The following is a 27021-nucleotide window of genomic DNA, read 5'->3' on the forward strand; positions in this document are numbered from 1 at the left end:
CCAAGACTCGGTCTGATATTCAATAACATCCTTAACTTCTCTATTAGCAAAACAAACTCAGTCCTTCAACAAAGCAAGAAGTTTAATCTATTCAAATCTAAAAGAGTGTATTTAGGGCCGGCGGTGGTGGCACACGCCTTTAATCCCAGCACTCAGGAGGCAGAGCCAGGCGGATCTCTGTGAGTTCGAGGCCAGCCTGGGCTACCAAGTGAGTTCCAGGAAAGGCGCAAAGCTACACAGAGAAACCCTGTCTCGAAAAACCAAAAAAAATAAAATAAAATAAAGAGTGTATTTTAAAAAAAAAATTTTTTTTTTTCTGGTTTTTCGAGACAGGGTTTCTCTGTGTAGCTTTGGAGCCTGTTCTGGGACTCACTTTGTAGACCAAGCTGGCCTCGAACTCACACAGATCCACCTCCCTCTGCCTCCCGAGTGCTGGGATTAAAGGTGTATGTCACCACCACTTGGCCAGAGTGTACTTTTTATTACCAGTTTAAAATTAATGGGAAAAAAAAAAAAAAACTACAGTAAGGTAGCCAGGCAGTAGTGGCTCACACCTTTAATCCCAGCACTCAGGAGGCAGAGGCAGACCTGGTCTCCAAAGCGAGTCCCAGGAAAGGCACAGAGCTATACAGAGAAACCCTGTCTCGAAAAACAAAAACAAAACAAAACAAAACAAAAAACCTACAGTAAGGAAATATTTTCATAAAATCTAAACTAAAAAGGCAGACAGAGAGAGAAGACAGTAGTCACATTTTTGTAAGTTGGAAAGCAAGTGGAGAACTGATGATGGCCTTTAGAAGAAAGCAAAAAGACTAAATCATGAATTGCCAATGAAAAGCATCATGTTTACATCACAGAACTTTCAACAGTATACAGAAATTGGTTTCAGAAATTGTCAGTTCCTGCACCAGGGAAGCTATTTTGTGAATCCCTCTCCTAGCCAGTGCCACTGAGCAACGGGCAGAAAGGCTCGGAAACGCCCATCTCTGGCTGGGGAATTCTGCTGTGTCTAGGACTTGGACATCTTTCCAAAACAGTGGGACTGGGTGGCTGGGTACTTACCAGATGATGGTCAACTGTGCTGCCCAGTGCACACAGTTTTGTGGGGGAGGAGGGCAGTGTTAGGAATTAGACCTAGGGCTAATCCCTAGAACAAGTGTTCTGCCTGTTCTCTTTTTGATTCCCAGATATTAGTAGCCAAACCTGACTCTTCCTACAAGTCCTAAGAGCCTTCTCTCGGGAATCTTACCAGACCAGGAGGAAAGAGTGTCACTGTACAATTGACAAACAGTAATTCAGACAATTGAGTAGTCTCCCATTTAGTCTGAATAAGACAAATTGTCTCTCAGTCACCAGACATTAGAGAAGAAGTCTGATAGAAATGAAAGGTCAAAACATACCAGGGTGGGGTGCACTGGGAAAAACAGATCCATGAAAGGAGAGGTTACCACTCTCACCAAGAGAAAAGTGTATTCGTTTCCTAGGGGAGATTAAGAAACAGAAAGACTTTTTCATTAAAAAGATGCTTTCTGCTGGGTGGTGGTGGGGCTTACCTTTAATCTCAGCACTCAGGAGGCAGAGCCAGGTGAATCTCTGTGAGTTCGAGGCCAGCCTGGTCTACAGAGTGAGTTCCACGAAAAGCTCCAAAAGCTACACAGAAAAACCTTGTCTCAAAAAGCAAAACAAAACAAAACAAAAACAGATGCTTTCTAAAAAAAATTTGTAGCCAGGCATGGTGGCATGTGTCTATGACCCCAACACTTGGGAGACAGGCAGGAGGATTGTCTAGTCTACACAGCATGTTCCAGGCCAGTCAAAGCAATGTTCTGCCTAAAAATCATTACCATTGAATATCAAAATGTTTAAGTGTTGCTAATGTAGCACATTGGAAATTGTACCCTTTTCATTTATTTTAACCTTTAAATGTTAATTTAAAATTCACAAGGAGTTATATAGTTTGTTAGAATTCATTTGAGTTGTCTTCAGCAAAAGAAGTTTAAACCTACCGGGCAGTGGTGGCGCATACCTTTAATCCCAGCACTTGGGAGGCAAAGACAGGCAGATCTCTGTGAGTTCAAGGCCAGCCTGTTCTACAGAGTAAGTGCCAGGACTACGCAGTGAAACCTTGTCTCAAAAAACAAAACAAAACAAAACAAAAAAAAGTTTAAAACTATTATACAATTTTGCTGATTGTAGTGGCATACATAGCCTGTAACCCCTAGCACTTGGGAGCTGGAGGCAGGAAGTTCAGAGTCCAAACCAGCTTGTAATATGTGAGAACTTGCCCAAAACAGCAACAACAGGCCATCTGGTTCAATATTAGTTTGTCTGTTGTTATATTGCATAGTTCAGAAAAGGAGATGCTAAGATAATTTTTTAACAAACTGAGTTGCATAAATTTATATAAGTAGTTCAAACAATACCAGTTTGTATAAGTAACTATTCCCCCTAGTCTGTCATCAACCCACTAAAGTATCTATCATATTGGGTATTTGGAGTTTTGTTTTTGCTTTTTTGAAATAGGGTTTTACTATGTAACCCTGGCTGGCTTGGAATTCACTGTGTAGATCAGATAGGCTCAAACTTACAAATTCCTCCTGCCTCTCTGCTTCACTAGAATGGGGATTAAAGGCATGCAATATAACATACACGGCCCATATTTTGATTTGTTTAAGTGTTATATATATGTATTCAGTTTTACAGTGTGAAAAAAAATCAATTTAAGATCAGTTCTGAGCCGGGCGGTGGTGGCGCACGCCTTTAATCCCAGCACTCGGGAGGCAGAGGCAGGCGGATCTCTGTGAGTTCGAGGCCAGCCTGGACTACCAAGTGAGTCCCAGGAAAGGCGCAAAGCTACACAGAGAAACCCTGTCTTGAAAAACCAAAAAAAAAAAAAAAAAAGATCAGTTCTGTACCCCTCCAGCTATTTCTTTTCATTGGTACTTAAGACTCTTATATCAACTGTCTGCTCAACATGTCCGCTTGATTGTCTAATGAGATCTCGAGTTTACTATGTCTGAAACTCGAGCTTTCAGTTGCCGGTCTCTCTAACCTGGTCTTCAGCACTGTGCTTGCAGCTGCTTATCTCAGACATTATACAGTATTCCTTGAGTCCTCTCTTTTTTTCCCCACAAACCAATCTGTTACCAACATTGTATCTGGTTTTTGATTCTGTGTTATGAGACAGGGTTTCTCTGTATAGTCCTGGCTGTCCTGGAACTCACTCTGTAGACCATGGTGTGCACCACCACCACACCCAGCACTCATTGGGTCTATTTTTAAAGAATATCCAGAGCCTTATAACTTCTTGTCACTTATTTAGGTCATCTTCCTATTCAAGCTCCCATCAGCATACCTGAATTATCTATCTCCCAGCTTCCACACTTTAGTACCTCAATTTAGTTTCAACACAGCAGCATATTTGGCCCTGTTAAAACAGATAGGGTTGGGGCTAGGGAGATGGCTCAGAGGTTAAGAGCACTGGTTGCTTTTCCAGAGGTCCTGAGTTCAATTCCCAGCAACCACATGGTGGCTCACAACCAACTATAATGAAATCTGGTGCTCTCTTCTGGCTTGCAGGCATACATGCAAGCAGAATAGTATACATAATAAATAAATAAATCTTTAAAAAAAAAAAAAAAAAGCTAGATTGTGCCGGGCGGTGGTGGCGCACACCTTTAATCCCAGTACTGGGAGGCAGAGGCAGGTAGAACTCTGTGAGTTCGAGGCCAGCCTGGGCTACAGAGTGAGTTCCAGGAAAGGCACAAAGCTACACAGAGAAACCCTGTCTCAGGGAAAGAAAAAAAAAAAAGCTAGAGTGTAGCTGCATGATAGTGGTTCATGCCTTTAATGCCAGCACTTGGGAGGCAGAGCCAGGCCTGGTCTACAAAGTGAGTTCCAGGACAGCCATGGCTACACGGTGAAACCCTATCTTGAAAAACCAAAAAAAAAAACAAAAAAAAAAAGGAAAGAAAGAAAAAAAAAGAGAAAGTTAGATTTTAAAATGCTCCTAGGGTAATTAACACAAATGGAGTTTAAACCCAAATCTCAGTGCTCAGAACCTCTCCTCCCGTGTCTCTTCAGTCATTTCACTTCTACTCTTTAGTTTTCTTCTCTGCATGGATAGAATTGCTGTCCCTTCGCCTGCCTCACAAAGAAGCATAAAGTCTGGTTATACAACCAGACTATATAAAAAAATATTCTGAGAATGTCAAGATATCTCTCGTGTATAAAAGATAGTAATAATCCTCCGTTTTCTTATAAAAATGTGTCGTTTTTATTTTACATTTAGGTCCTTGGTCCACTTGAGATGACTTGTGTCTGAAGTAGCAGCTGAGGCTCTTTTCTTTTCCCTATGTGCATTCCCTCCCAGTTGTTCAGCACTCCTTGTTGAACAGACCATCCTTTCCTCCATTTAGTTACTTTGTTTTTGTAAATAAGTGTTATGCCTCTGGTTTTAGGTTTCAGCTTGTAGGTGTTTGATATGGGTTATAAAAATGAAAGAATAGCCAGGCGGTGGTGGCGCACGCCTTTAATCCCAGCACTCGGGAGGCAGAGCCAGGCGGATCTCTGTGAGTTCGAGGCCAGCCTGGGCTACCGAGCGAGTTCCAGGAAAGGCGCAAAGCTACACAGAGAAACCCTGTCTCGAAAAACCAAAAATAATAATAATAATAATAATAATAATAATAATAATAATCACAGACCTTCAGAAGTGAAATTGGGGTCAGTAGGTCAAGGTCTTCTGTGGTTATATAATGAGTTCAAAGCCAGCCTGAGCTACCTGATTCTCTATTTCAGGAAGGAATTTTAAAAGATGGAAGTGAGAAAACAAATGATTTGGGGGGAAGAAGAAATAGACAATTTGTGGGGAAAATAACAAAATTGGACTTTAGTGCGAGATTTCAAATATTACTATAAGACTATAGTAATCAAGACAGTGTGGTATTTGTATAAGTATATATATATATACATATATATATATATATATAAAATAATTGTGGAATAGGAAGCTTAGATATAGATCCAATATACATATTTTCATTTGACTTTTTTTTAACCAAGGTGTTGATGCAGTTCATGAAGACAGTTCTTCAACAAATGTTGCTATAACCGGGAGACATTCATATAGAAAAACTAAACCATTATCTGTTAGATGGCACAAAACAAACATTTATTTGAAGTAGGTCAAAGACAAAATCTAGTATTTCGAGTAACAACAGAGAAAACCCTTGTAGTATAAAGATAAGCAGTGATTTCTTAGAACACAAAGGTAAAGGAAAGAAAGAAATGGCTTGAAATACGTCAAAACTTAAAATTAGTTTTCCTCCAGAGACAGTATTATGAAAATGAAAATATGTCTGGACATATATCACTCATTAGTAGGGCACTACCTAGCCTGTGTGAGACCCTCTGTTCAGTATGGCAGAAGAAGATAGATGAACAAAAGAAAATGAAGACAAATTACAGTCTTGGAGAAAATGTTTGAAAATATATCTGATAAAAAGTCTTCAAAGCGGCTGGAGAGATGGCTCAGAGGTTAAGAGCACTGACTGCTCTTCCAGAGGTTCTGAGTTCAATTCCCAGCAACCACATGGTGGCTCACAACTATCTATAATGAGATCTGGTGCCCTCTTCTGTCATTCAGGAATATATGCAGACTGTATATGTAAAAAATAAATCTTAAAAATAAATAAAATAAATCTTTTTTAAAAAGTCTTCAAGGTACATAGAGAACTGTTAAATTCAATAATAAAGCATAGGGACAGGAGAGATGGCCCAACATAAGAGCACTGGCTGTTCTTCCAGAGGACTCAGGTTTAGTTCTAAGCACCAATATTCAGCTGTTAACTCTAGTCCAGGGTATCGGAATCCCTCTTCTGGCTTCCGCAGACACCAGGCATGCATGTGGTGTGCAGACATCCTTGCAGGCAAAACACCTATACACAAGACTACCCTGACATGATGTCACCACTGTCACATCTGTCAGTTGAGACAGCTGCCAATCTCCAGAGAGCTAGGATGTCAGAGGAGAGAGTCTCCTTTCCTGCTTGAAGTCTGGGGATCATTTGTGGAATTATGCACAGTTCAGGAAAGACCGCTTTAAATTCACCTATCTTATTTGCCAGGTCTGAAGTTTTAGTAATAATTAAAAAATACAAGAAACTAACAAACTTAGATGAGCCACTAAGACCTTTCCCAAATAGACTAATTGATTAAACTGGTTTGTCAGCCAGGTGATTTTTAGTATTTTAATTTCTGGAAAGCATTTGATTGGTGTCTTTCATGGTATTCTTGAAGAAATGAAACACAAGCAGCTAAATTTAATTGGTGTTAAAACTAGACGGATGATTGTGTACCTGAGGATCGCAAGCCAGAAGATTTCTGACTTCATTCCTTTGAAAATGATGAGCTTTTTGACATCTTATCTTTATTATTTGGTGTGTATAGGTACTTTGTCTTCATGTATATATGTAAGTGTAATGCATGTGTACAATGCCCACAGGGGCCAGAGAGGGTGTTGGATCCTCTGGAACTAGAGCCACAGATGCTTTTGAGCCTCTAGATGGGTGCTGGGAATCAAATCCAAGTCCTCTGAAAGATAAGCCAGTGCTTTTAACCTCTGAACCCTCTCTTCAGCCCCTAGGATGAGCCTTCCTAAAAGTAACTGAGGGCTGGAGAGATGGCTCAGAGGTTAAGAGCACTGGCTGCTCTTCCAGAGGTCCTGAGTTCAATTCCCAGCAACCACATGGTGACTCACAACCATCAATAGTGAAATCTGGTGCCCTCTTCTGATACACAGGCACACCGTATACAAAATAAATTAATTAATTAAAAAAAAAAAACTTCAAAAGTAACTGAGAGCCAAGTCTGGCAACTCATTCCCGTATTCTCAGCACTAAGAATATTGAGACAGGAGAATCACCACGGGTTTGAGACCAACCTGAACTACATACTAAGTTCCTGGCCAGCCTGGGCTAATGGGTGAGACCCATTAAAAAAATAAAAATAAAAAAGGAGCTGACATAGAAGTTACTAGAATTCTGATCTTTAAAGCTTTACTTTTAACACCTAGCATGATAGTACACATCTGTAATCTCAGCACTCCAGAGATGAGGCAGGAGAATTGTTTTAAAAGTTCAAGGCCAGCTTAGGAAGCAAAATCATGTCTCAGAATATAAGTAAAAACCTTCAGGTGAAATTTGTTTGTTTTGGATTAAGATTTGTTTTGGATGTTTTTGTTGTTGCTGCTGTGTGTTTTGAAACTGTTTTCACACTGTACCACAGACTGAACCATATGTATGTATGTATGTATACGTATACACACACACACACACACACACACACACACATACAAGAGCGCCTGCCTGGGTTGGCCGTGAAGTTAGAGTGATCTTACTTCCTCAGCCTTTCAGTGCTGGGATTACAGAGACATGAACCACCATGTTAACTGAAAATGAAATCTAGTAAGCTAAAAATTTAAACCATATCTAAAAATAAAATCCTTCTAACTACGAAGAAGAGAATATACAAATATGGGATCAAGAAGTATTTTATAAAAGTAATTCAAGAAAAATTATTGTAGGGTTGTAATTAATATAGTCTTATAGGATTCCTAGAATTAGTAGGCTCTTGATTATAAATTCTATGCCTACCACAAGGGAGATAAAGATGAGAATCTCAACCTAGTTTGTGTTGGTCAGATCAAGTCCGAAGCATATTAATTTGGTGCATCATCTTATACTCTTCAAAGAATGTTGGAAAGGTCAGTCTTGTGTAAGATTTTGAAAGATGTAGAACAAAGACAGATTGTATCAAGTGCTTTTGCAGCTGTATGAGTAGATTCTGTCAACACACACTTTTAGCCAAGCAAAGAAACTGGCAAAAGAATCCTGCCAAGAGAGTATGGTACTTACTTAAATGATAGCATGTTTGTTCCTTCCTGGTGCTGTAAACAACGCGCTCTCACACACACACACACACACACACACACACACACACACACAATCATAATGCTCTCCTAACATATTAAAAAAGTAGAAAGTTTTCACCAAGATTGTTCAGTGGGTAAAGGCATGTGCTGCCAAGCCTGACCTGAGTTCAATGCTCAGTACCAACATAGTGGAAGAAGAGAACTGACGCCCATAAGCTGACCTCTGACCTCCATACATACAATGGTGGGCACACATACACAAGCACTAAATTAAATAAATGTTTTAGAAGGTAGGAAGGAAATCCATTGTAATTATCCTAAATAATTGATATACTTCTGTATCATGTCAGATTATAGCTTATTTAGTGTGGTTCCCTTTCTTACTACCAGCCAACTATGTACTTATTGACATCTTCCATTATAATTAGTTCAAGCTTAGTAAACTAGGTTTTAGAGGTAATTTGTATAGAATTATTTAGTGCAGTAATTACATTGAAATATTGTATGGTGTAGATTTTGAGTGTGATACTCACCCCATTTTTCTAGCTGGGCAAATAGAGTTTCTTTTCCTTCCAGCCTTCCATTATACAGAGCTGTTCTACTCTTGTGCAACTTTGTTTACAGAAAGAAAATACTAGGTTAAAATTAGGAAAGCAGTTTGTACTATAAAGAATTACACAATCAACCTGAAGAAGCTGTTATAACTTTGGGCTCTGCTAGGTTTACCCTATCTAGCTAGCTTTTAGTAACCAGGATGTCACTAGTTAGCAATCAGATATATCTTGACCAGTATCTACTGAGTTCCTGGCCCTAAATTTTTTCTCTTCAACCCTTCAGTTAAATTTTATATACTTTACTCTTGCTGTGATTCCTTCAATCAGATTTCTGGAACTGATCAATGCTATCCATCAGGGACACCTTTTCCTTTCCTTCTCTTCATCATGTCTCCGTATTTTTGTATGAAACTCACATTATTATTGGGCTTGTTGGGACCTATGACCCCTCAACCCCTCCGTGACAGGATGCTGGGATGGACCAAGTCCCATGCAGATGATGTGCAGATAATCAGCCAGGCCGTGCCCTGAGGTCAGTGTCCACACCAGTCTCTAGACTGTCCATTCTTTTTGCCCTTTCTTGGTGGAGAGGCCAGCGATGTCTGTCCTGTTTATGGTTGAACACCAGCAGTCATTCTCAGCACTTTGACCAGTTGAGTCTCAGTTAGTCACCACTGGTCACTACATGGTGATCAAAGCAGACAGTGACAGTCCTCTTTGGCCATAAGCAATTATTCAGAAAACAATTGAATGAGTACATCATGTCCATTTAGACATTTAAACAACAGCAATAGCTTCCTGATTAGAAGGCCGATGCTTTTGCTAAGCATAGTGGCTTGAGTCTGTAATTCCAGCCCTTCGAAAGTGGAGGCAAAATTGCTGTGAGTTCAAGGCCAACTTGAAGTGAAGAGTAAAACCCTGCCTCAAAAGGGGGGAATGTATTGGCTTCCATATTTTTTTAAGTCGTTCACGCCATACCAGCACTCTCATTACCTTACCTCCCTTTTTTTCCTCATTTATTCAAAATCTTGCCATTCTAAATAGCTCTTTCCTGGAATGAGTTTATCTTCACCTGTTCTTATCTTTCTCTGCCATTGCAAAAGTTATAAAATAGGGCTAGCAAGATCGCAATTAAGAGTACTTTGCTGCTCCTCCAGAGAACCCTGGTTCAGTTCCCAAAACCCACATTGGGCAGCTCATAACTGCCTGTAAGTATAGTGCCAGGGAATCCAGCACCCTCTTTTGGCCCTCACAGGCACCTGCACAGGTGTGGCTGGCAGACAGAAATACATACATACATATAAATAAGAAAATAAACCTTTAAGTGTTTAAAGCAGATGAAATCTATAATTGACCTCTTCATTTCTTTTGCTATAAGAGTAGTGATAATGATGTAGCAGAAGCCTAGAGCCAGAGTCATGACAAGATCATTTTAGTTTGTATTAAGTGTTGTGAAGAAAATAGCATGAAGTGAAAGAGTAATGGAGGAAAAGGGGTTACTTTGGATAAAGTAATTTAAAATGAAATTTTTGTTCAAAAAATAGTTCCAGATCTTGATGTCTCTCTGGGAAAATGAGGACAATTAATAAACATAAGAAGGTACAAACAGCCGGGCGGTGGTGGCGGCGCACGCCTTTAATCCCAGCACTCGGGAGGCAGAGGCAGGGGAATCTCTGTGAGTTCGAGGCCAGCCTGGTCTACAGAGTGAGTTCCAGGAAAGGAGCAAAGCTACACAGAGAAACCCTGTCGGCGGGGCGGTGGGGGCGGGGGGGGGGGTGCAAACAGTCTGAACTATTTATAAATCTGTTTTTAATAGTGCTCATGGTACGACTTTGATTTTATATTCTGATTTTAAGTCAGAATTTACTTAATGTGGTCACTTTTAGGTTTCAGAAGTCCTTTATATCTGTTTTCTCCGGTAATAAGACAGATAACTTGCATCTATTGTGGTTGATTTGACAGGCATGTATTCAATGCTTCACACCTGCCAGTTCCTGTTCTATGCATTGGAAATAAATAGAAATCTAAAACTAAAGTAGTTTTTAAGGATAATTTAGGATAACTAAGGATAAGTGACCTATCATTGACTTTAAAATAATATGTTGGTGGGCATCGTGGCGCAAGCCTTTAGTCTGAGCACTCGGGATGCAGAGGCAGCAGATCTCTGTGAGTTCAAGGCCAGACTGGTCTATGTAGTGAGTTCCAGGACTACATAGTAAGACCCTGTCTCTAAAAGGCAATAGTAATAATAACAACAACATTAATGGCATTAATGTTTTACAAATATATCATGCCTCCTTTAAAATTAATTGTCTTTACCAAACTTTCCTAGTCTAGTGGAATTTGCATTCTAAATGGAAAGCAAGCATAGACACATGAAAAACAAAGCAAAACAAAGATCAAGCTGTTGGATTACTTACTACATAAGTGAACAGTGAAAGATCACTTTCCATTGGGTTCTTTGTTAGAAAATAAGAATGTTCATCTTAGAGTATGAATAGGTGGAAAAATAGAATGGTGCTGAGTTGGGGACAAGTACAGAAGGGAAACATTGAAAGAGATTGGATTAAATATCAAGGACATGGATAAGTAGGCTTGACTGAGTGAAAGGTTTGTATTTGTAACTAGTAAAAGATAAAGCAGTCCTCATATGCACCAGGATTTGGGCTGTATATAATAATGGTATGTTTTTATAATCCTCAATTTACCATCAATTATTATGTAAAGAGGTTATCACAATATAGCAATTTCAGTTGTATCATTATTCTAAGTCTTTACATCCCTAAATATGTTCTGTAGATTTTGAGGCCAGAGTCCTACTCAGAGTCTTACTCAGGTTAAATGATGTTTTGTTTTTCAGTTACTTACACGCCAAGTCAATCATCCACAGAGACCTCAAGAGTAATAGTATCCTTCCTGAAACTGGTCTGCGAAGTCTGAAAGCATCCTGACTTTTTCTTCTGCATTTTGTCTTCATGTTATGTAAAAACAGTTCCATGCTAAGTGTAATATGCTGTAAAGAAAATGAGTCAATTTGCATGAGAGTATAGTAGAGCAGAATTCAACCTGATCACATTTCTGTATGACTGGGCCCTGTAGGAAAAGTCTTTATTATAGTAGAGCTTTTTATCTTGCTTGCTTTCATTTTATGTGCCCTAGAAAGTAAATATTTTATGGCTACTGCTTTAATTCATCTAATCTTGCTGAGCAGTAACTGAGATATGAAACTGAAGGTTCAAAATTATGTGACAGTGACATGAGGAAAACAATTTTTCTTTTTTTTCCCTGAGTCCAGACAGATCCTTTCTGATACCATTCTTATTCTAATAAAGAACCTATGTAGGTTTCCCAGATGTGTTAAAGGATATCTGGACCAACTCAAATTAGAAAGTTTCCACATATCCCATAGGCTTAGAAAAATACCTTAGCTGGGCGGTGGTGGTGGTGCACGCCTTTAATCCCAGCACTCGGGAGGCAGAGCCAGGCGGATCTCTTGAGTTTGAGGCCAGCCTGGTCTACAGAGTGAGTTCCAGGAAAGGGGCAAAGCTACACAGAGAAACCCTGTCTCGAAAAACCAAGCCAAACAAACAAAAAATAAACACCTTAACCTTATGCTCACATATTTCTAGCCCAAGAAATCTTAAAAGCAGGTCATAAAAGCCGAAGAGAATTAATTCTTGTTCAAAGAATGTTTGTTGACTTTAGGGGGAAAATATGAATTACTATATTTTAAAAAGAAAATCTTACTACAGAATTAAAGAAACTAGCCCCTTTACCTGAAATCATCAAAACACTTTCTCTAGTACGAAAATGAGATCTATTTTTTTTTTCCTTTACTTACTACACCTCAGATATATTTCTTCATGAAGACCTCACGGTAAAAATAGGTGATTTTGGTCTAGCCACAGTGAAATCTCGATGGAGTGGGTCCCATCAATTTGAACAGTTGTCTGGATCTATCTTGTGGATGGTAAGAATTGAGGCTATTTCTCAATTGATCACATTCTTTAATCCTAAACTAGTGACTAGTTAGTAGAAAGTCACTGAAGGTCTTAACTACAGTATTTTTACAGTTCCCACTATTCACAAGAATCAGTATAGAAGCCAGGCATAGTGGCATGTGCCTTTAATCCTAGCCCTCGGAAGGCAGAGGCAGTTGGTATCTGTGAGTTTGAGGCCAGTCTGGTGTACATGGTTCCAGGATAGCCAAAACTACCTAGTGAAACTTTGTCTCAAAAAACAAAAACAAAGAAAAGAATCAATATTCTTATTTTTTATGTAGTCTTTAACTTTTTTCTTGTCTTTAAAAAAATTACTGCAAAATTAGTGTCAGTATATTTCAGACATAATACATATATGTTATAAAATGTTTAAGTGTTATTGAAAATACTTTGTAGGATTTGGTGGTGCATGCCTTTAGTCCCAGTGCTCAGGAGGTAGAGGCAGGTGGATCTCTGTGAGTTCCAGGCTAGCCAGAGTTAGGTGAGACCCTGTCTAAAAATAAAATTTTTTTAAAAAGAAAGAAAACAACAACTTTATGTTCAAATGGTCTGTATACCCTGCTTTTTTTTTTTTTTTTTTTTTTTTTAAGGTTTGCAGTTTAAGACATGTCTTAAGAGACGTATTCTTAACAGAAAGGCTGTTTCACACTTGTATTTGAGCCTATATTGGAAATAGACCTTCTTCACACTAGAAAGAACTTTATAATTATGGGGCAGTTGGAAGAGGAAAGACAAAAGAAAAAGACGGGGATATTTTTAGTGAGCTTTGTGCTGTCTGCAGAGGTCTGTCTCTCCTTGTTTCTGCTTTGTAGAAAGAGGTTCTAACAGTTGGGATCCCAGTTAGTGCAGCAGGCTGTTTGAAGAGTCATTTCAAGGAACGCTGCTGTGAACCACAGTGGTTCCTTGTGACCTTTCTAAAGGTCTTTCCTTTGTGACACCACTTTTTCCTCCTTTCCAACAGTCCAAATGACACACTGCAGCTGACTGAATGTAGGAGCACATAGGCGATTCCAGCTGGCTGCTGTTACGCCAGACCCATGAGAGAGAGTTGTCGCTCTCCTGTCACTAAACTTTGTTTTTGAAAATAGAGTTAGTTTTCATTGAAAGCAGGTATTCTCTGCTAATATCTCCCAATTGATTTAATATTTAAGTGAATTAGTAAATAATTTAATAGTCAGTTGAGTTTTAATATCTTAAATATTCACAGAGGTAGTCCACACAGACAAACATTCTATAGGATCTTTGATAATATTTGAATAAAAGCAATCCTGAGTCCAAAGAATTTTCAAATATAAGCTCTAAGTGGAATACAGGTGTTCTAAACATTTTTGTGTAGTTTTAATCTTTAAGTAAATTAATGCTTTAATATTTTTGGGTCAACTTATTAGAAACAGAAAAATCAGGAGAGCTTTCAAAGCCATATTTGCCTAAATTCCCAGAACACGATGTAGCAGTCTCCTCCAAAGCCGTGGCCTGAGTTTGTCTCGTCGGCCCAGGGTTCAGTTGAGTGTGCTTTCTTGGGTGAGCGATGAAGACAGCGCAAGTGGCCGAGTGGAGGAGGCGGGAGAGCTGTGCTCTGGCCACTAACGGCCTTGAGTCTTTTCATTGGAAATGTGAGGTCAGAGTAGTCATGACAAGATCCTTTCTTAGATTCCGTATTACAGTTAGCTAAGTTTCTTTTTAAAGTTCCTTGATATATACTTAACTGTTTTAATTTATTAGAAGAGACTATTTGATGGTTGTATTCTGGCTTTCAGGCACCTTTAAGGCACATACTCCTAACAAAGATGGCAGTGTGTCCCAAGAGGATGGGGAAGGGGCTTTTCGCTTCTGAAATTATAGAAGCAAAAATTTAAAACAGATCACTCACATACTTCAACAGTGTATTTATTTTAACAATACAAGAGTTGGTCTAGGTCCAGTCTCTAGGTTTGTTCATTTTCAAAAGCCCTAGTTTATATAGTTAGTAGAATATTATAAAGTTGTTTATATTTAATTGTGATTACTTTTTTGTTGATAACTCTGGATCAGTGAGTTCATCTTTTATTCTACCACGTTGAATTTTAAAAGACCAAGATTAGCCAGCAGTGCACTTCATTGTTGAATAAATCTTTCCAATTGGTATCTGCCTTCAGAAAAAAATGTGACAAGCTGGAGAGATTGCTCAGTCATTACGAGCTCTTTCTGGCTGTTCTTTCAGATGACTTCAGTTGAATTCCCAGCACCCACATGGCAACTCACAACTGTCTGTAAACTCCAGTTCAAGGGCATCCGATGCCCTTCTTCTGACCTCCACAGTGCACATACGGACATATACAGGCAGAACACCCATACACATGACAATTAAATAAGCTGGGTGTGGTGGCATGCACCTTTAATCCCAGAGGCAGAGGCAGAGGGAACTCTGTGAGTTCCACAGCTAGAGCTACATAGTGAAACCCTGTCTCTAAATAAATAAATAAGTAAATAATTTTGGGGTGTGTAGAATATCCACAGCCTGAAATAGTAATTTGGTCATAAACCAGGTTATGTGGTCCTCTGAATTATTTACAGTAGTCTTTTATTTATATCTTAGAAGAGAGAAATTTATATAAAAATTTTTGTAAATTAAAAAATTGAAGATTATCACACATTTCTTCTAAATAGATGACATTCAACTTTTCATCAAGTCATCTACCAGCAGTGAAAGAAAACTAGATTTTAAAAGACAGTTCTCAGTTGATCTCAACTCTGCCCCGCCAAAAAGACTACTTTGTTTTATCTCACTTGTGTGGGGTTGGTTTGAAACCATGTCCCTAAAACAGCCGCTGTCAACAGAGTGTGTGGCAAAACAAATAAGAGAACCCTCCTCCACCGCTGTGCCTTGACTCTTTGGGTTCCCACGGGTCTGCCCTCAGTGTTCCTTCACGTGTGCCGACAGCAGACGCATGTGCAACTTTGAAGCATAGTAAAGCATGGCTCCTACTTGTAGCTTCTGATGGTCTCTGTTGGGCTGAGGGTAGGCAGCACTGAGCAGGCTCTCCAGACAGTTCTGACTTGCTGCTGTGGTAGAGTACTGTTAGTCCTCAGCAGATACTTACTTGCCACGACCAAGAACATTGTCCTTCAGCTCTTTTTGCAAAGTTTCATTAATACCATTTGCCACTTCTTCAGTTCCTTTCTAACAAAACAGTATAAGAGATGGAAGGTGAAGGAAGAAACCCACTAGTTCTTCATCTATCATTAATGTAAATGAATTATATTATTTTATTAATATTAATAATTAATATAAGTAAGAAACTGAGTTGTACAGCACAGTGACTAAATTATGTTAAAATCTGGTGAATATGATTTGGTCTTTGTTTGCCCTAGAAGCAACAACTAAAGTTTTCTAATAAGTCAACCTGTTGTGTGTTACTCTTGTTAGTAAAGTTTTTGTTTTATTTTGTTTTGTTTTTCAAGACAGGGATTCTCTCTGTGTAATGTAACAGCCTTGGCTATCCTGAAACTCACTCTGTATATCAGGCTGGCCTCCAACTCACAGAGATCCACCTGCCTCTGCCTCCCAAGTGCTGGGATTAAAGGCGTGTGCCACCACTGCCCAACCAGAAAAGCATTTTTTATACCACACATTTATGATGTAACTTTGAAAGATATTAATTGCTTGTGCCTACTCCCAAGTTTTTTGTAAGTGCAAATCTAGTATTTCTTTGTGAATCAAGAAGAGGAAGTGGAGACTAACTCTGATAGGATAGTGTTGAGAAATGGTGTTTGTTCAGAAAGAGGATTGCTGATAAAATTATATAAAACCATAGTAATGCATAATGGAAATTTGGCTCAAACCACCTTTCAGAATTTATAAAGCAGGTTTTCCCCCCTTTTTCTTAGTTGGTTTTATTTCTTTGACCATTAATAGGGGAATTACATAGTAGAAGACTTCTTTAAATAAGGTGTTGCTCTAGGAATTATCATAGTTTGTATTTCAGTCTTTATTCAGCTGAACTGAAGGATAAAACTAGAATTTTTCTTCCTTATCTAACAGGCACCAGAAGTAATCAGAATGCAAGATAAAAACCCATATAGCTTTCAGTCAGATGTATATGCATTTGGGATTGTTCTGTATGAACTAATGACTGGCCAGCTACCTTATTCGAACATCAACAACAGGGATCAGGTAAATATTTATCATCTCTGGGGGTTATTTTAGTTTTTCACTTAAGGCTTCGGTTCTTTGTAGGAGGAAGTCTGGAGATGGAGGTAAACATGAAGGATAGAGCTTTTGATCTTTGTAATCAACTTTAGAAAATGTTTGTGGCATTTGACAGTTGTAAGGCTTTTGCTTGAAATGTTGGTCATAAATGTTACAACAGAGTAAAATCCCCAATTGTGTGACTAGAAATTAGAAGTATAACAATTGAGGTAACACCTGTTTCTTGGTCAATGCAGAGCTAAAAGAATGAACTCTGGAGCCTGTTATGATGGTGTATGCTTTTAATCCCAGCACTCAGGTGGCAGAGGTGAACAGATCTCTCTGTGAGTTTGAGGTCAGGTTGGTCTAGAGTTCCAGGCCAGCCCTGTCTTTTAAAAAAAGAAAAAATGAACTTTGCTGTGATCGCAGGTATACTTTTATCCTTTGATTGTATCACAAGTTGTACTGTTAGAGCAAGCGTTCAGATGAACATATTTGTGTCCAATTCTTCCAGAATTATTAAGATGTTGTTTAAAACACAAAAACAAAGTGCAAGTGGAGGAAAACATCCTGATACCCACTTCTGGCTTTAGCATTTATCCAGGCTAGCACACTCACATGCATACACACATGCACGGAGCGCACAAACACACACACACACACACACACACACACACACACACACACCTACAACAAAAAGGGGGGTATAAAATGGCTGTTACATCATGTTGTATCTTTTCTCTAATGAAAATTCTAGCAGAAAGATAAATTTTTATTTTTATTTTGGTTTTTCAAGACAGGGTTTCTCTGTGTAGTTTTGGTACCTGTCCTGGGTCTTACTCTGTAGACCAGGCTGGTCTCGAACTCAAAGAGATCTGCCTGGCTCTGCCCCCGAGTGCTGGGGTTAAAGGCGTGTGCCACCACTGCCCAGCCAGAAGGGTAAATTTTTACTTCTTCCTTTCCTAAGTTCTCTTTCTCATTCTGTTTCTTCCAAAAGATGCCAGCCAGTATCAGCTCACAAAGCTTTGTTCCTCTGTGTTTTCACAATAAATTCCCTTAGGCTTTTCTTTCTTTATTTCCATTCCTTCCCCCACTCTCTCTTCATCTTTCAACAGAATAGTATTCTGTAATCCTGGCAGAACTTGAGATGTTGATCTTCCTGCCTTCATCGCCAGAATATTGGGAATTACAGTTTGTAACACTGATTCCAGTTCACTAATGCTAGAAAGTGAATAAGTTGTCTTTACTTAAATTACCTTGGATGCCTCAACATTTTAAAAAAGTGTGTGTGGATATATGTGTGAAGAAGACAGTAATGGCAATTAAATTGTCATTAGAAGAAGATAGTTACCCATGTAAGCAATGATTAAGAGTATTTCTGCTATATGCTGTGGCTTGCATAATAATCACATAAAAGACTGCTTTAAAATGGAGATTCTAAGGCCGGGCGGTGGTGGCGCACGCCTTTAATCCCAGCACTCGGGAGGCAGAGCCAGGCGGATCGCTGTGAGTTCGAGGCCAGCCTGGGCTACCAAGTGAGCTCCAGGAAAGGCGCAAAGCTACACAGAGAAACCCTGTCTCGAAAAACCAAAAAAAAAAAAAATGGAGATTCTAAGGGCTGAAGAGATGGATCTCTAGTTAAGAGTGCACTGCTCTTGCAAAAAACCTGAGTTCAGTTCCCAGAACCCACATTGGGTGGCTCACAACCCACTCGAGGGATTGTGACACCCTCTTCTGGCCTTCATGGGCAACTGCACACATATGCTCATACCCCACACAGATACATATCCATACATTTAATTTAAAATAAAAATTTTTATATTTTAAATAGAGATTCTAGGGCAGATTTTGATTCGATGGGATAGAGTCCAAGCACATGTCCTTTTTTTGCTTCTGGAATAATTCTGATGCATACAGAAGTTGAGAATTATCATTTTGTTATTGTGTAGTTGGATGACGTATAGAATGCACATAGCAACATCAGAGGACAACTTTGTGGCATTGGTTCTCCCCTTCCACCTTTCTGTAGGTTCTAGAGATCAAACTAGGTTGCCAGGTTTGTGTGCCACGAGCTTCACTCACTGAGCTATGCCTCTGACCCATGTATCAGGAGCTAAACTCTCAGTCTTTTTGTTAATAATCTGACTTTTAAATTTCAACTATGATATGGTATGAAAGAAGTGTGTTCTCATGATAAACCTTTTGAGAACCACCTATTGGTTTTCCAAAAAAACTGTACTGCTTTGTATTCCTGGACCCCATCAGTCAGCACTTGTTATTATTTTTATAGACATAGTAGTTGTGGCTTTAGTTTTTCATTTCCACAGAGACTAAGAAAGTAGAATGGTCTTTTATGTTTTGTTGTTACTTGTATATAAATCAGATTGTTTTTGTTTGTTTGTTGTTTGTTTGTTTGTTTGTTTGTTTGTTTTTCAAGGGAGGGTTTCTCTGTGTAGCTTTTGGAACCTATCCTGGAACTCGCTCTGTAGACCTGGCTGGCCTTGAACTCACAGAGATCCACCTGCCTCTGCCTCCCGAGTGCTGGGATTAAAGGTGTGCACCACCACCACCCAGTATCACAGTATATATATATATATATATATATTTTTTTTTTTTTTTTTTTTTTTGGTTTTTCGAGACAGGGTTTCTCTGTATAGCTTTGCGCCTTTCCTGGAACTCACTTGGTAGCCCAGGCTGGCCTCGAACTCACAGAGATCCGCCTGCCTCTGCCTCCCGAGTGCTGGGATTAAAGGCGTGCGCCACCACTGCCCGGCACAGTATATTTTTTATATAATAAAATATCTACTCAAATACTTGCTGATTTTAAAAAATTGTTTTTCAGATGCAGAGTTCAGCTATCATTTATGTATTCTTGAATCAAGAGACATGATTTACAAATTTTTTTTTAAAGGTGTGTTCTAAGTGATCCTGTACTTTATGTAATGATTTGTTAAGGGCTCACAGGTTCAGAGATTTCAGTCTGCTGTTCATGACTTTACTGATCCTGGACCCATAGTAAAGCAGAACATTATGACACCAAGAGCATGTTGGGGAGGAAACTGTTCCCCTCAGCAGACAAGAATACTAAATCTCTGAATGACCTTTGCCCAACAAGGATCTTGATTGAGAGGGAGGGAGGGAGGTATGAAGGTAGGTAGGTAGATTGGATTGTTTTGTTTTCACATTTATTTATGTTGTTGGAGTTGGGTGTTACGTAGCGTACATATAAAGATCAGAGGACATTTTTCAGAAATCGGGTTCTTCTGCCACCACGTGAGTCCCTAGGATCAAATTGGTGTCATCCGGTTTGGTGACAGGTGCCTTTGCCCACCTAGATATATTGCCAGTCTGAGGTCCTGGTTCATTATAAATTCGTTTTTTGTGCAGGGTGAGAGATCTGAAGCATTCCAGAGTTCTGGACTCATCTACCTCTTGGCATTTGAGGTGCTTTGTCTCCCATGAGAGGATAATAAATGAAAGGAAAGCAAAGGCTTGTTCTCTCTGAGAGGAGAGAGTGACTAGAAAGTTAGGCCTTCGTCACTTAATTTTTTCTACAGTGTAGTTGAAGCTCCTACAGTTTGCCAGTCTAAAGCCAAGTTACATGTTTGGTAAAGAAGTAGAAGGAAAAACGTTACAAATCCTCCGCCTGCTCTTACTCCACTTCATTGCCCTGTGCACCCCACTGTCTTCAAACTGTCCCTTCAGTGGAATACTCTATCTTGAAAGGGTAACGTTGGTCATCCTCAGTGAGGTAGCACCATCCATCCTTTTGAGTTGTCTCATTTTCCCTATACCTCGATCTCCCAGGCTCTCAGGGTAGACTTCTGTTTGAGAATCTTGTACTGTGCAGTGTAGATACTGTTCGCCTGTACTTTCACCCTCTGTAGTTTGGGGTTTGTGTTTTGCATGTAAACTCAAAGCAAGGCTCCGCTAGGGCAGTACTAATACAGTGGCAGACCTTGGGCTCAAGACCTGAATCATCTTACTCCAAGGGTTTTTGGTTTTTTGGTTTTGTTTTGTTTTGAAGTCAATTATGAATATAGGGGGTTGGGTCGAAGAAATTCAGTTCTAAAGATCATAGGGGCTAAGAAGATGGCTTTGTCAGTAAAGTATTTGCAGAGCAAGCATAAGGACCTGAACTCAGATCCCCAGCACTCATGCAAAAATCTTTGCCTAGTGACAGATGCTGTAATCCTAGCTCTGGGAGACAGAGACAGAAGGATCCCTGGAGTTTGTTGGCCAGCCAGGCTAGCACAATCATGAGCTCCAGGTTCAATGAGAGACTCTATCTCAAAAATTAAGGTGGAAATCAATTGAAGGAACCACCCAAAATAAATCTCTCACCAGCATGCATATGTGCACCCACCACACATAAACATGCAGATTCAAAAACAAATAAAAATCAAATTATGTATTAAAATCGGTCTCTTGCTCTCCAAATGATAACTCTCTGTGTTACTCTGTAGAAGAGTATGGGGTAGTGTGTGTTGGGGGGGTGTATTTCATTGGTTTTTCTTAGTGTGAAAGTCTGAGAAAAATGACTTCTTAGGGCTATACAGAGAAACCCTGTCTCAAAGAAAAATAAATAAATTTAAGCCAGGCAGTTGTGGCTCACACCTTTAATTCCAGCTTTCAGGAAGCAGAGGCAGGCGGACCTCTGTGAGTTCAAGGCCAGCCTGTTCTATGGAGTGAGTTCCAGGATATCCAGGGCTACACTGAGAAACTACTCCAAAAATCAAAAAAAGGAAAAAAAATTGGTTTTTAATTTTATATTGTGTATGAGTATTTTGACTACATCTGTACTTGCACCATGTGCATGCCTGGTATCCATGAAGGTCAGAAAAAGGCATCAGATACCTAGAAACTAGAGTTATGTGTAGATGGTTGTGAGCCACCATAGATGCTGGGAACCAAACCCAGGTCGTCTGCGAGAGCAATGAGTGCTTTTAACCTCAGAGCCATCTCTCCAGCCCCATTTATCAGTCTTATTGTTTCCTTCCTCTTACTGTGGTTTCTCTACCAAGTTAAGATTAATACTGGTACTTATTCAAGCTGGATATATAGACTGTGTATAACCTCATGGCTTTCTTTTTCTTGAAGCAGAAATTCTACACTTTAAGTATATTGTAGTTACTTTGGATGCATAATAAGTCACCCCAAATGTAGTAATTTAAAACAAATTACAGGTCTGGAGAAATGGCTTAGAAGTTAAGAACATTTGATGCTCTTCTAGGGACCTGAGTTCATTTCCTAGTACCCACATTGGGTCGTTCACAGCTACTTGTAACTTCAGCTCCAGGGCATCTGAAGCTCTCTTTAGCCTCTGTGGATACCCTCGTTAACTGGCATACATACACACAGATACATAAGTTTTAAAAAACCAAGTAAGGCAAGGCCTTTAATCCTAGCACTGGGGGAGGCAGAAGCAGATAAATCTCTGTGCATGCAAGGGCAGACTGATCTTCATAGTGAGTCTTGGGTCAGCCAAGATTACACACTGAGACCCTTTCTAAAAGCAAACAAATATTGCTGTAGAGATGCTTTAGTATTTAAGATCACTGGCTGCTCTTCCAGATGACCCTGGTTCAATTCCCAGCACTCATGTGGTCACTCACAACCATCTGTAACACCACTCCCAGGGAACCCCTTTCTGGACTCTGAGGGCACTGCACACACATGATGCACAGATATCCATGTAGGCAAAAGACCCATACACATAAAAGTAAAGATTAAAATTTTTTAATTAAAAAAAGTAAAGATCTATAATTTGAGATGATCTCAGGAGGATTTACATCTGTTTCATATGGTATCGGCTAGAATAGCTTAAGATAAGTATTAAAAATGTTTGCTTACCAAGTAACTCACTCATATACCTGCCAAGTTGATGCTGTCAGCTAGAAGCTCACTCGGGGCCAAGGGTTAAGTCCTTGAGTGTTTCTCCACATGGACCTTTCTGTGAGACTTCAGGCTGCGTGGTCTCTCTGATGGCATGGTGCCTGGTTCTGTGAATGAAATCTGAAGAAACAAATATAACAAATATCTTGTCTTATCATTAGGCTTTTTTTTTAAACAGCATCTCATGTAGCCTAGACTGACGTTGAACTTCTAGCCCTCCTGCCTCCACCCCTAGAGTACTGGGATTACCTGTGTGCTCCCGCACTCATTTTTTACATGGTTTTTAATGTTATTAATATCTACTATATGCAAAGTACTGTGGAATATAAAAGGATTCAGAAATAGAGAAGAGGCAGTAGAGAGGAAGATGCTGAAAACAGGCAGCATGCATGTCCTCTGGTAGTCCTGAGACAGGACCAAAGAGGAAGAGATGCCAAGAGTTCTGAGTTTAGGCTGAAATTGTCTCAAAATTTGAAAACAAGGTACTAATTTTGTCATCCTTATGCCCTGTGACTTTTCTACCCACAAATTATATCCAGGAACTTCCCTTTCTCGTTCTTGCTGTATTTGCATCATTCAGCTCCCCACCCAGTAGCAAATTAACACCTCCTTTATGCTTTGCACTAAGCTAAATTTTGTGGGTCATATAAAAATGTGAATTGTCTTCAATTTTTCCCCTCCCATCCCTTCTGAAAGAATATTTTGAACAACTAGACCTCTGTGCATGTTTTCTTTCTTCCTTCCTTTCTTTTTTTTTTTTTTCCTGAGACAGGGTTTCTCTGTGTAGCTTTGCACCTTTCCTGGAACTCTCTCTGTAGACCAGGCTGGCCTCAAACTCACAGAGATCCACCTGCCTCTGCCTCTTGAGTCCTGGGATTAAAGGCGTGCGCCACCACCGCCCGGCTTATGCACATTTTCAAGTTGTCATCTAAAATGTTTTCTTATGTGTTAAGTAATTGCAAAGAATGTCAATTTCAGTATAACTTGGCTAAAATTTGAAGATACTTAGCTGGGTGGTGGTGGCACACGCCTTTAATCCCAGCACTCAGGAGGCAGAGGCAGGTGGATCTCTGAGTTCAAGGCCAGCCTGGTGTACAGAGTGAGTTCCAGGACAGCCAGGACTACACAGAGAAATCCTGAAATGTATCCAGTAAAATCTAAAGACTAGCCCCTGTTTAAATATAGAAAAGCTCTACAGTGACATGGTTCCTATTTTTCTCTTCAAGCTATTTGTAGTATACTCTAACCCCTCAAAGAATTCTGTCCTAATGTAGCATACTGTTGTGCTTTTAAGGCTTTTTTATTATGCATTATATATCTTCAAGAAAAAATATGAATGTAAGGTTCTAAATTTTTTTTCTTATGACTTTAAGCTCTGGTGAGTTATTTTTAAATGCTGGGTTCTGCCATTGTTATAGTTTTTAATGTATAACTGATAAATTTTATCACATAAAAGGTAAAAATTGGCCGGGCAATGGTGGCGCACCCCTTTAATCCCAGCACTCGGGAAGCAGAGGCAGGCAGATCTCTGTGAGTTCGAGGCCAGCCTGGTCTCCAAAGCGAGTTCTAGGAAAGGCATAAAGCTACACAGAGAAACCCTGTCTCGAAAAAACCAAAAAAAAAAAAAAAAAAGAAAAGAAAAGAAAAAAAGGTAAAAATTGAAAGTACATAGTTTTGGCTTGTTATTTGTTCCATTTTAGACATGGAGTCTGGCTGTGTAGCCCAGCCTGGTCTTGCACTCCTGAATTTCTTGCCTCTGCTCTCCAGTACTGGGATTATAAGCATGCCTCACCTGCTTAACAGAAATGAGGGGGCAGGGGTGACATGTGGAGGCCAAAGGCAGTCTTGGGTATCATTCCTCAGATGCTGTTCACTTTGAGTGTTGAGAGAGGCTCTCTTGTTGGGCTGGGGCCAGCTGATTAAGCTAGGCTGGCTGGCCACTGCGTCCCAGGGATCCACCTGTCTCTGCCTCCACATCACAGGAATTAAAAGTGCATGCCACCATGCCCAGCCTTTTTAATGTGGCTACTCAAGCACTTTACCTACCAACTGAGCTATCTCCCCAGCTCCAAAAGTATGTGTGTTAATGAACACCATGGTGTTTTTCATTTTCTCTTTAGTTTATGTATATGTGGGTGAATATAACTTTTTTCAAGCTTCATTTATTTATTATGTACACAGTGTCCTGTCTGCATGTGTGTCTGCAGGACATAAGAGAGTACCAAATCTCGTTATAGATGGTCGTGAGCCACCACATTTTGTAGCCTGGAATGATACATACTAGAGTCCATATTGGTAAATGTAAAGGCCTTTCATAAAATAGAGGTTAGGTGCAACAAAACATACACCTAAGTGGTTCTCTGGCAAATAAGTTTTAAGCTTTACTTTATTACTGTATATGCACATACATGTGAGTTCTCTGGAGCCACCGGCTGCTTGGGTCTGAACTTAATTACATCCTCTGCAAGAGCAGCAAGTATTCTCAAGTATTCTGAGCCATTTCTCCAGCCTCTAAGATTTTAAAAAAAAAAAAAAAAAAGGTCCATTTGTGATAGACATAGCCCCTGTTTCCAAGGACCACAGGAGAAATTCGAAGGACTTTGCCACAGGCTTGGGGTCATGAAACAAGCTTGCATCCTGTTGGTATGGGTGCCCAACAGTCTGTGATGGGTTAGGAGACCAGATACTAGCTTTGTTTTTTATTTTGGCTTATACAAAGTTAATGTACATATAGGAAAGTGCAAATTCCATAAGTATACAGTTTGTTAAATTTTCATTGCTGATATATTTGTTTATTAATAAGACTGTATGATTTGCCTATTTCTCTTCAGATAATTTTTATGGTGGGACGAGGCTATCTATCTCCAGATCTCAGTAAGGTACGGAGTAACTGTCCAAAAGCCATGAAGAGATTAATGGCAGAGTGCCTCAAAAAGAAAAGAGACGAGAGACCACTCTTTCCCCAAGTAAGAATCCCTTCATGATACCCCAGGGTACCAACTAACTAACCTTCATAAGGTGATTTTTAGGGTGATGTGGGCAGGAGCTCACGTGAAGGTATGGATTCTGAGTTTGGATTCTGAGTTGATCTTCCGTGCACAGCCAGATGAGCAAACAGGGCAATGACTTTACAAAGGCTGAGCAGAATTCTGTTTGGGGTCCTAATACAAGCCCCGTAGGGGACTTTGCGTTTGTCCGGCCATTCTCAAACTCTTAGGAGGCATTCTGTTCTGTCTTCATTTATTTTGTGTATGGGTATTGCTTACATGGATATGTGTGTACCACTTGTGTACCTGGTGCCCACTGGGGCTTGAAGAAAGTCAGAGCCCCTGCAGTCTGTAATAGCTGTGAGCTCTCAACATTTTGATCTTGGAATCCTTTCACATATTTTAAAATAGTTAAAAGCCTGTAAAAATGCCAGGCAGTGGTGGCGCACGCCTTTAATCCCAGCACTCCGCAGGCAGAGGCAGGCGGATCTCTGTGAGTTCGAGGCCAGCCTGGGCTACCACATGAGTTCCAGGAAAGGCGCAAAGCTACACAGAGAAACCCTGTCTTGAAAAACAAAAACAAACAAACAAAAAAAATCCTTTAGAAGGCTTCTGTTTGTGAAAATAACCATTATGAGTTTATAAACAATGAAGAAGAACAAAACGGTGGTACTGATTTCTTTTTTTCCCCAACTGTTTTTGTACAGTTAACACACTTGGATTCTTTGTTTTATACTCAGTGTGCTTCAGTATCTTATACTATGTTGCCTCTGACAATTTACTTATAAAAATTCTACTGACAGTTTTGACCTGGGATTATTCTTGCTGGTAAAATAGATTCTAAATTTTCTGTTCATGCTAGAATTTTCTTATTTTTTAATTTTTATTATTTTAGGCTTTATATTATATATTTATATATTTTTATTATATATTAATTTTTTTATCTTTGTTTTTTTGAGACAGGTTTATCTATGTAGTTTTGGTGCCTGTCCTGGACCTTGCTCTGTAGACCAGGCTGGCCTCGAACTCACAGAGATCCGCCTGCCTATGCCTCTGGAGTCCTGGGATTAAAGGAATACGCCACCACCGCCTGGTTTACATTATATTCTTACTATAACTACATACTATAATGGGTTCTTACTTCATGATATCCCAGGGTATCATGACCTGGCACTCAAAATGTAGCCTGGGGTGGCTTGAAACTTGAAGATATCCATCTGCCCCTGCCTCGAGTGCTGGGATTAAAGGTATATACCACCACACCTAACTTAGATCTTTTTTTTCCCTAAAATGTGTGTGTGTGTGTGTGTGTGTGTGTGTGTGTGTGTGTGTGTGTGTGTGTGTGTCGTTTGTGAGAATGTCCGAGGAGGACAGAAGAAGGTATTGGATCCCCTAGAGCCAGAGTTTCAGGTTTGTAATTGATTTTAAATTTTTACTTACCATTTCAGGGATGGCAAATGATCTGAAATACAAACTGTGAGTGACT

The 27021-nt window shown here is 39.6% G+C and overlaps 1 protein-coding gene and 1 long non-coding RNA gene across 11 annotated transcripts in view; one reads left to right on the plus strand and one right to left on the minus strand.

Annotated features, from left to right (window-relative positions):
• Braf (B-Raf proto-oncogene, serine/threonine kinase) overlaps window positions 1–27021 on the plus strand; it is a 137919-nt gene that overhangs the window by 100188 nt on the left and 10710 nt on the right. For all 10 annotated transcript variants that reach the window (XM_042273090.2, XM_076566487.1, XM_076566486.1 and 7 more), the window contains 4 exons: window positions 11345–11391; window positions 12336–12454; window positions 16507–16638; window positions 25380–25514. In XM_042273090.2, coding sequence (XP_042129024.2) covers window positions 11345–11391; window positions 12336–12454; window positions 16507–16638; window positions 25380–25514 — 433 coding nt within the window. The remainder of the gene's footprint in view (window positions 1–11344; window positions 11392–12335; window positions 12455–16506; window positions 16639–25379; window positions 25515–27021) is intronic.
• On the minus strand, window positions 10783–23304 carry LOC143272309 (uncharacterized). Its single transcript, XR_013049745.1, has 3 exons — window positions 22507–23304; window positions 15566–15645; window positions 10783–11497 (listed from the first exon to the last, which is right to left on the minus strand). It is a non-coding gene; the product is annotated as an uncharacterized LOC143272309 (long non-coding RNA).

This window comes from Peromyscus maniculatus, chromosome 3 (assembly GCF_049852395.1).
Source record: "Peromyscus maniculatus bairdii isolate BWxNUB_F1_BW_parent chromosome 3, HU_Pman_BW_mat_3.1, whole genome shotgun sequence".
NCBI classification, from domain to species: Eukaryota; Metazoa; Chordata; class Mammalia; order Rodentia; family Cricetidae; genus Peromyscus; species Peromyscus maniculatus.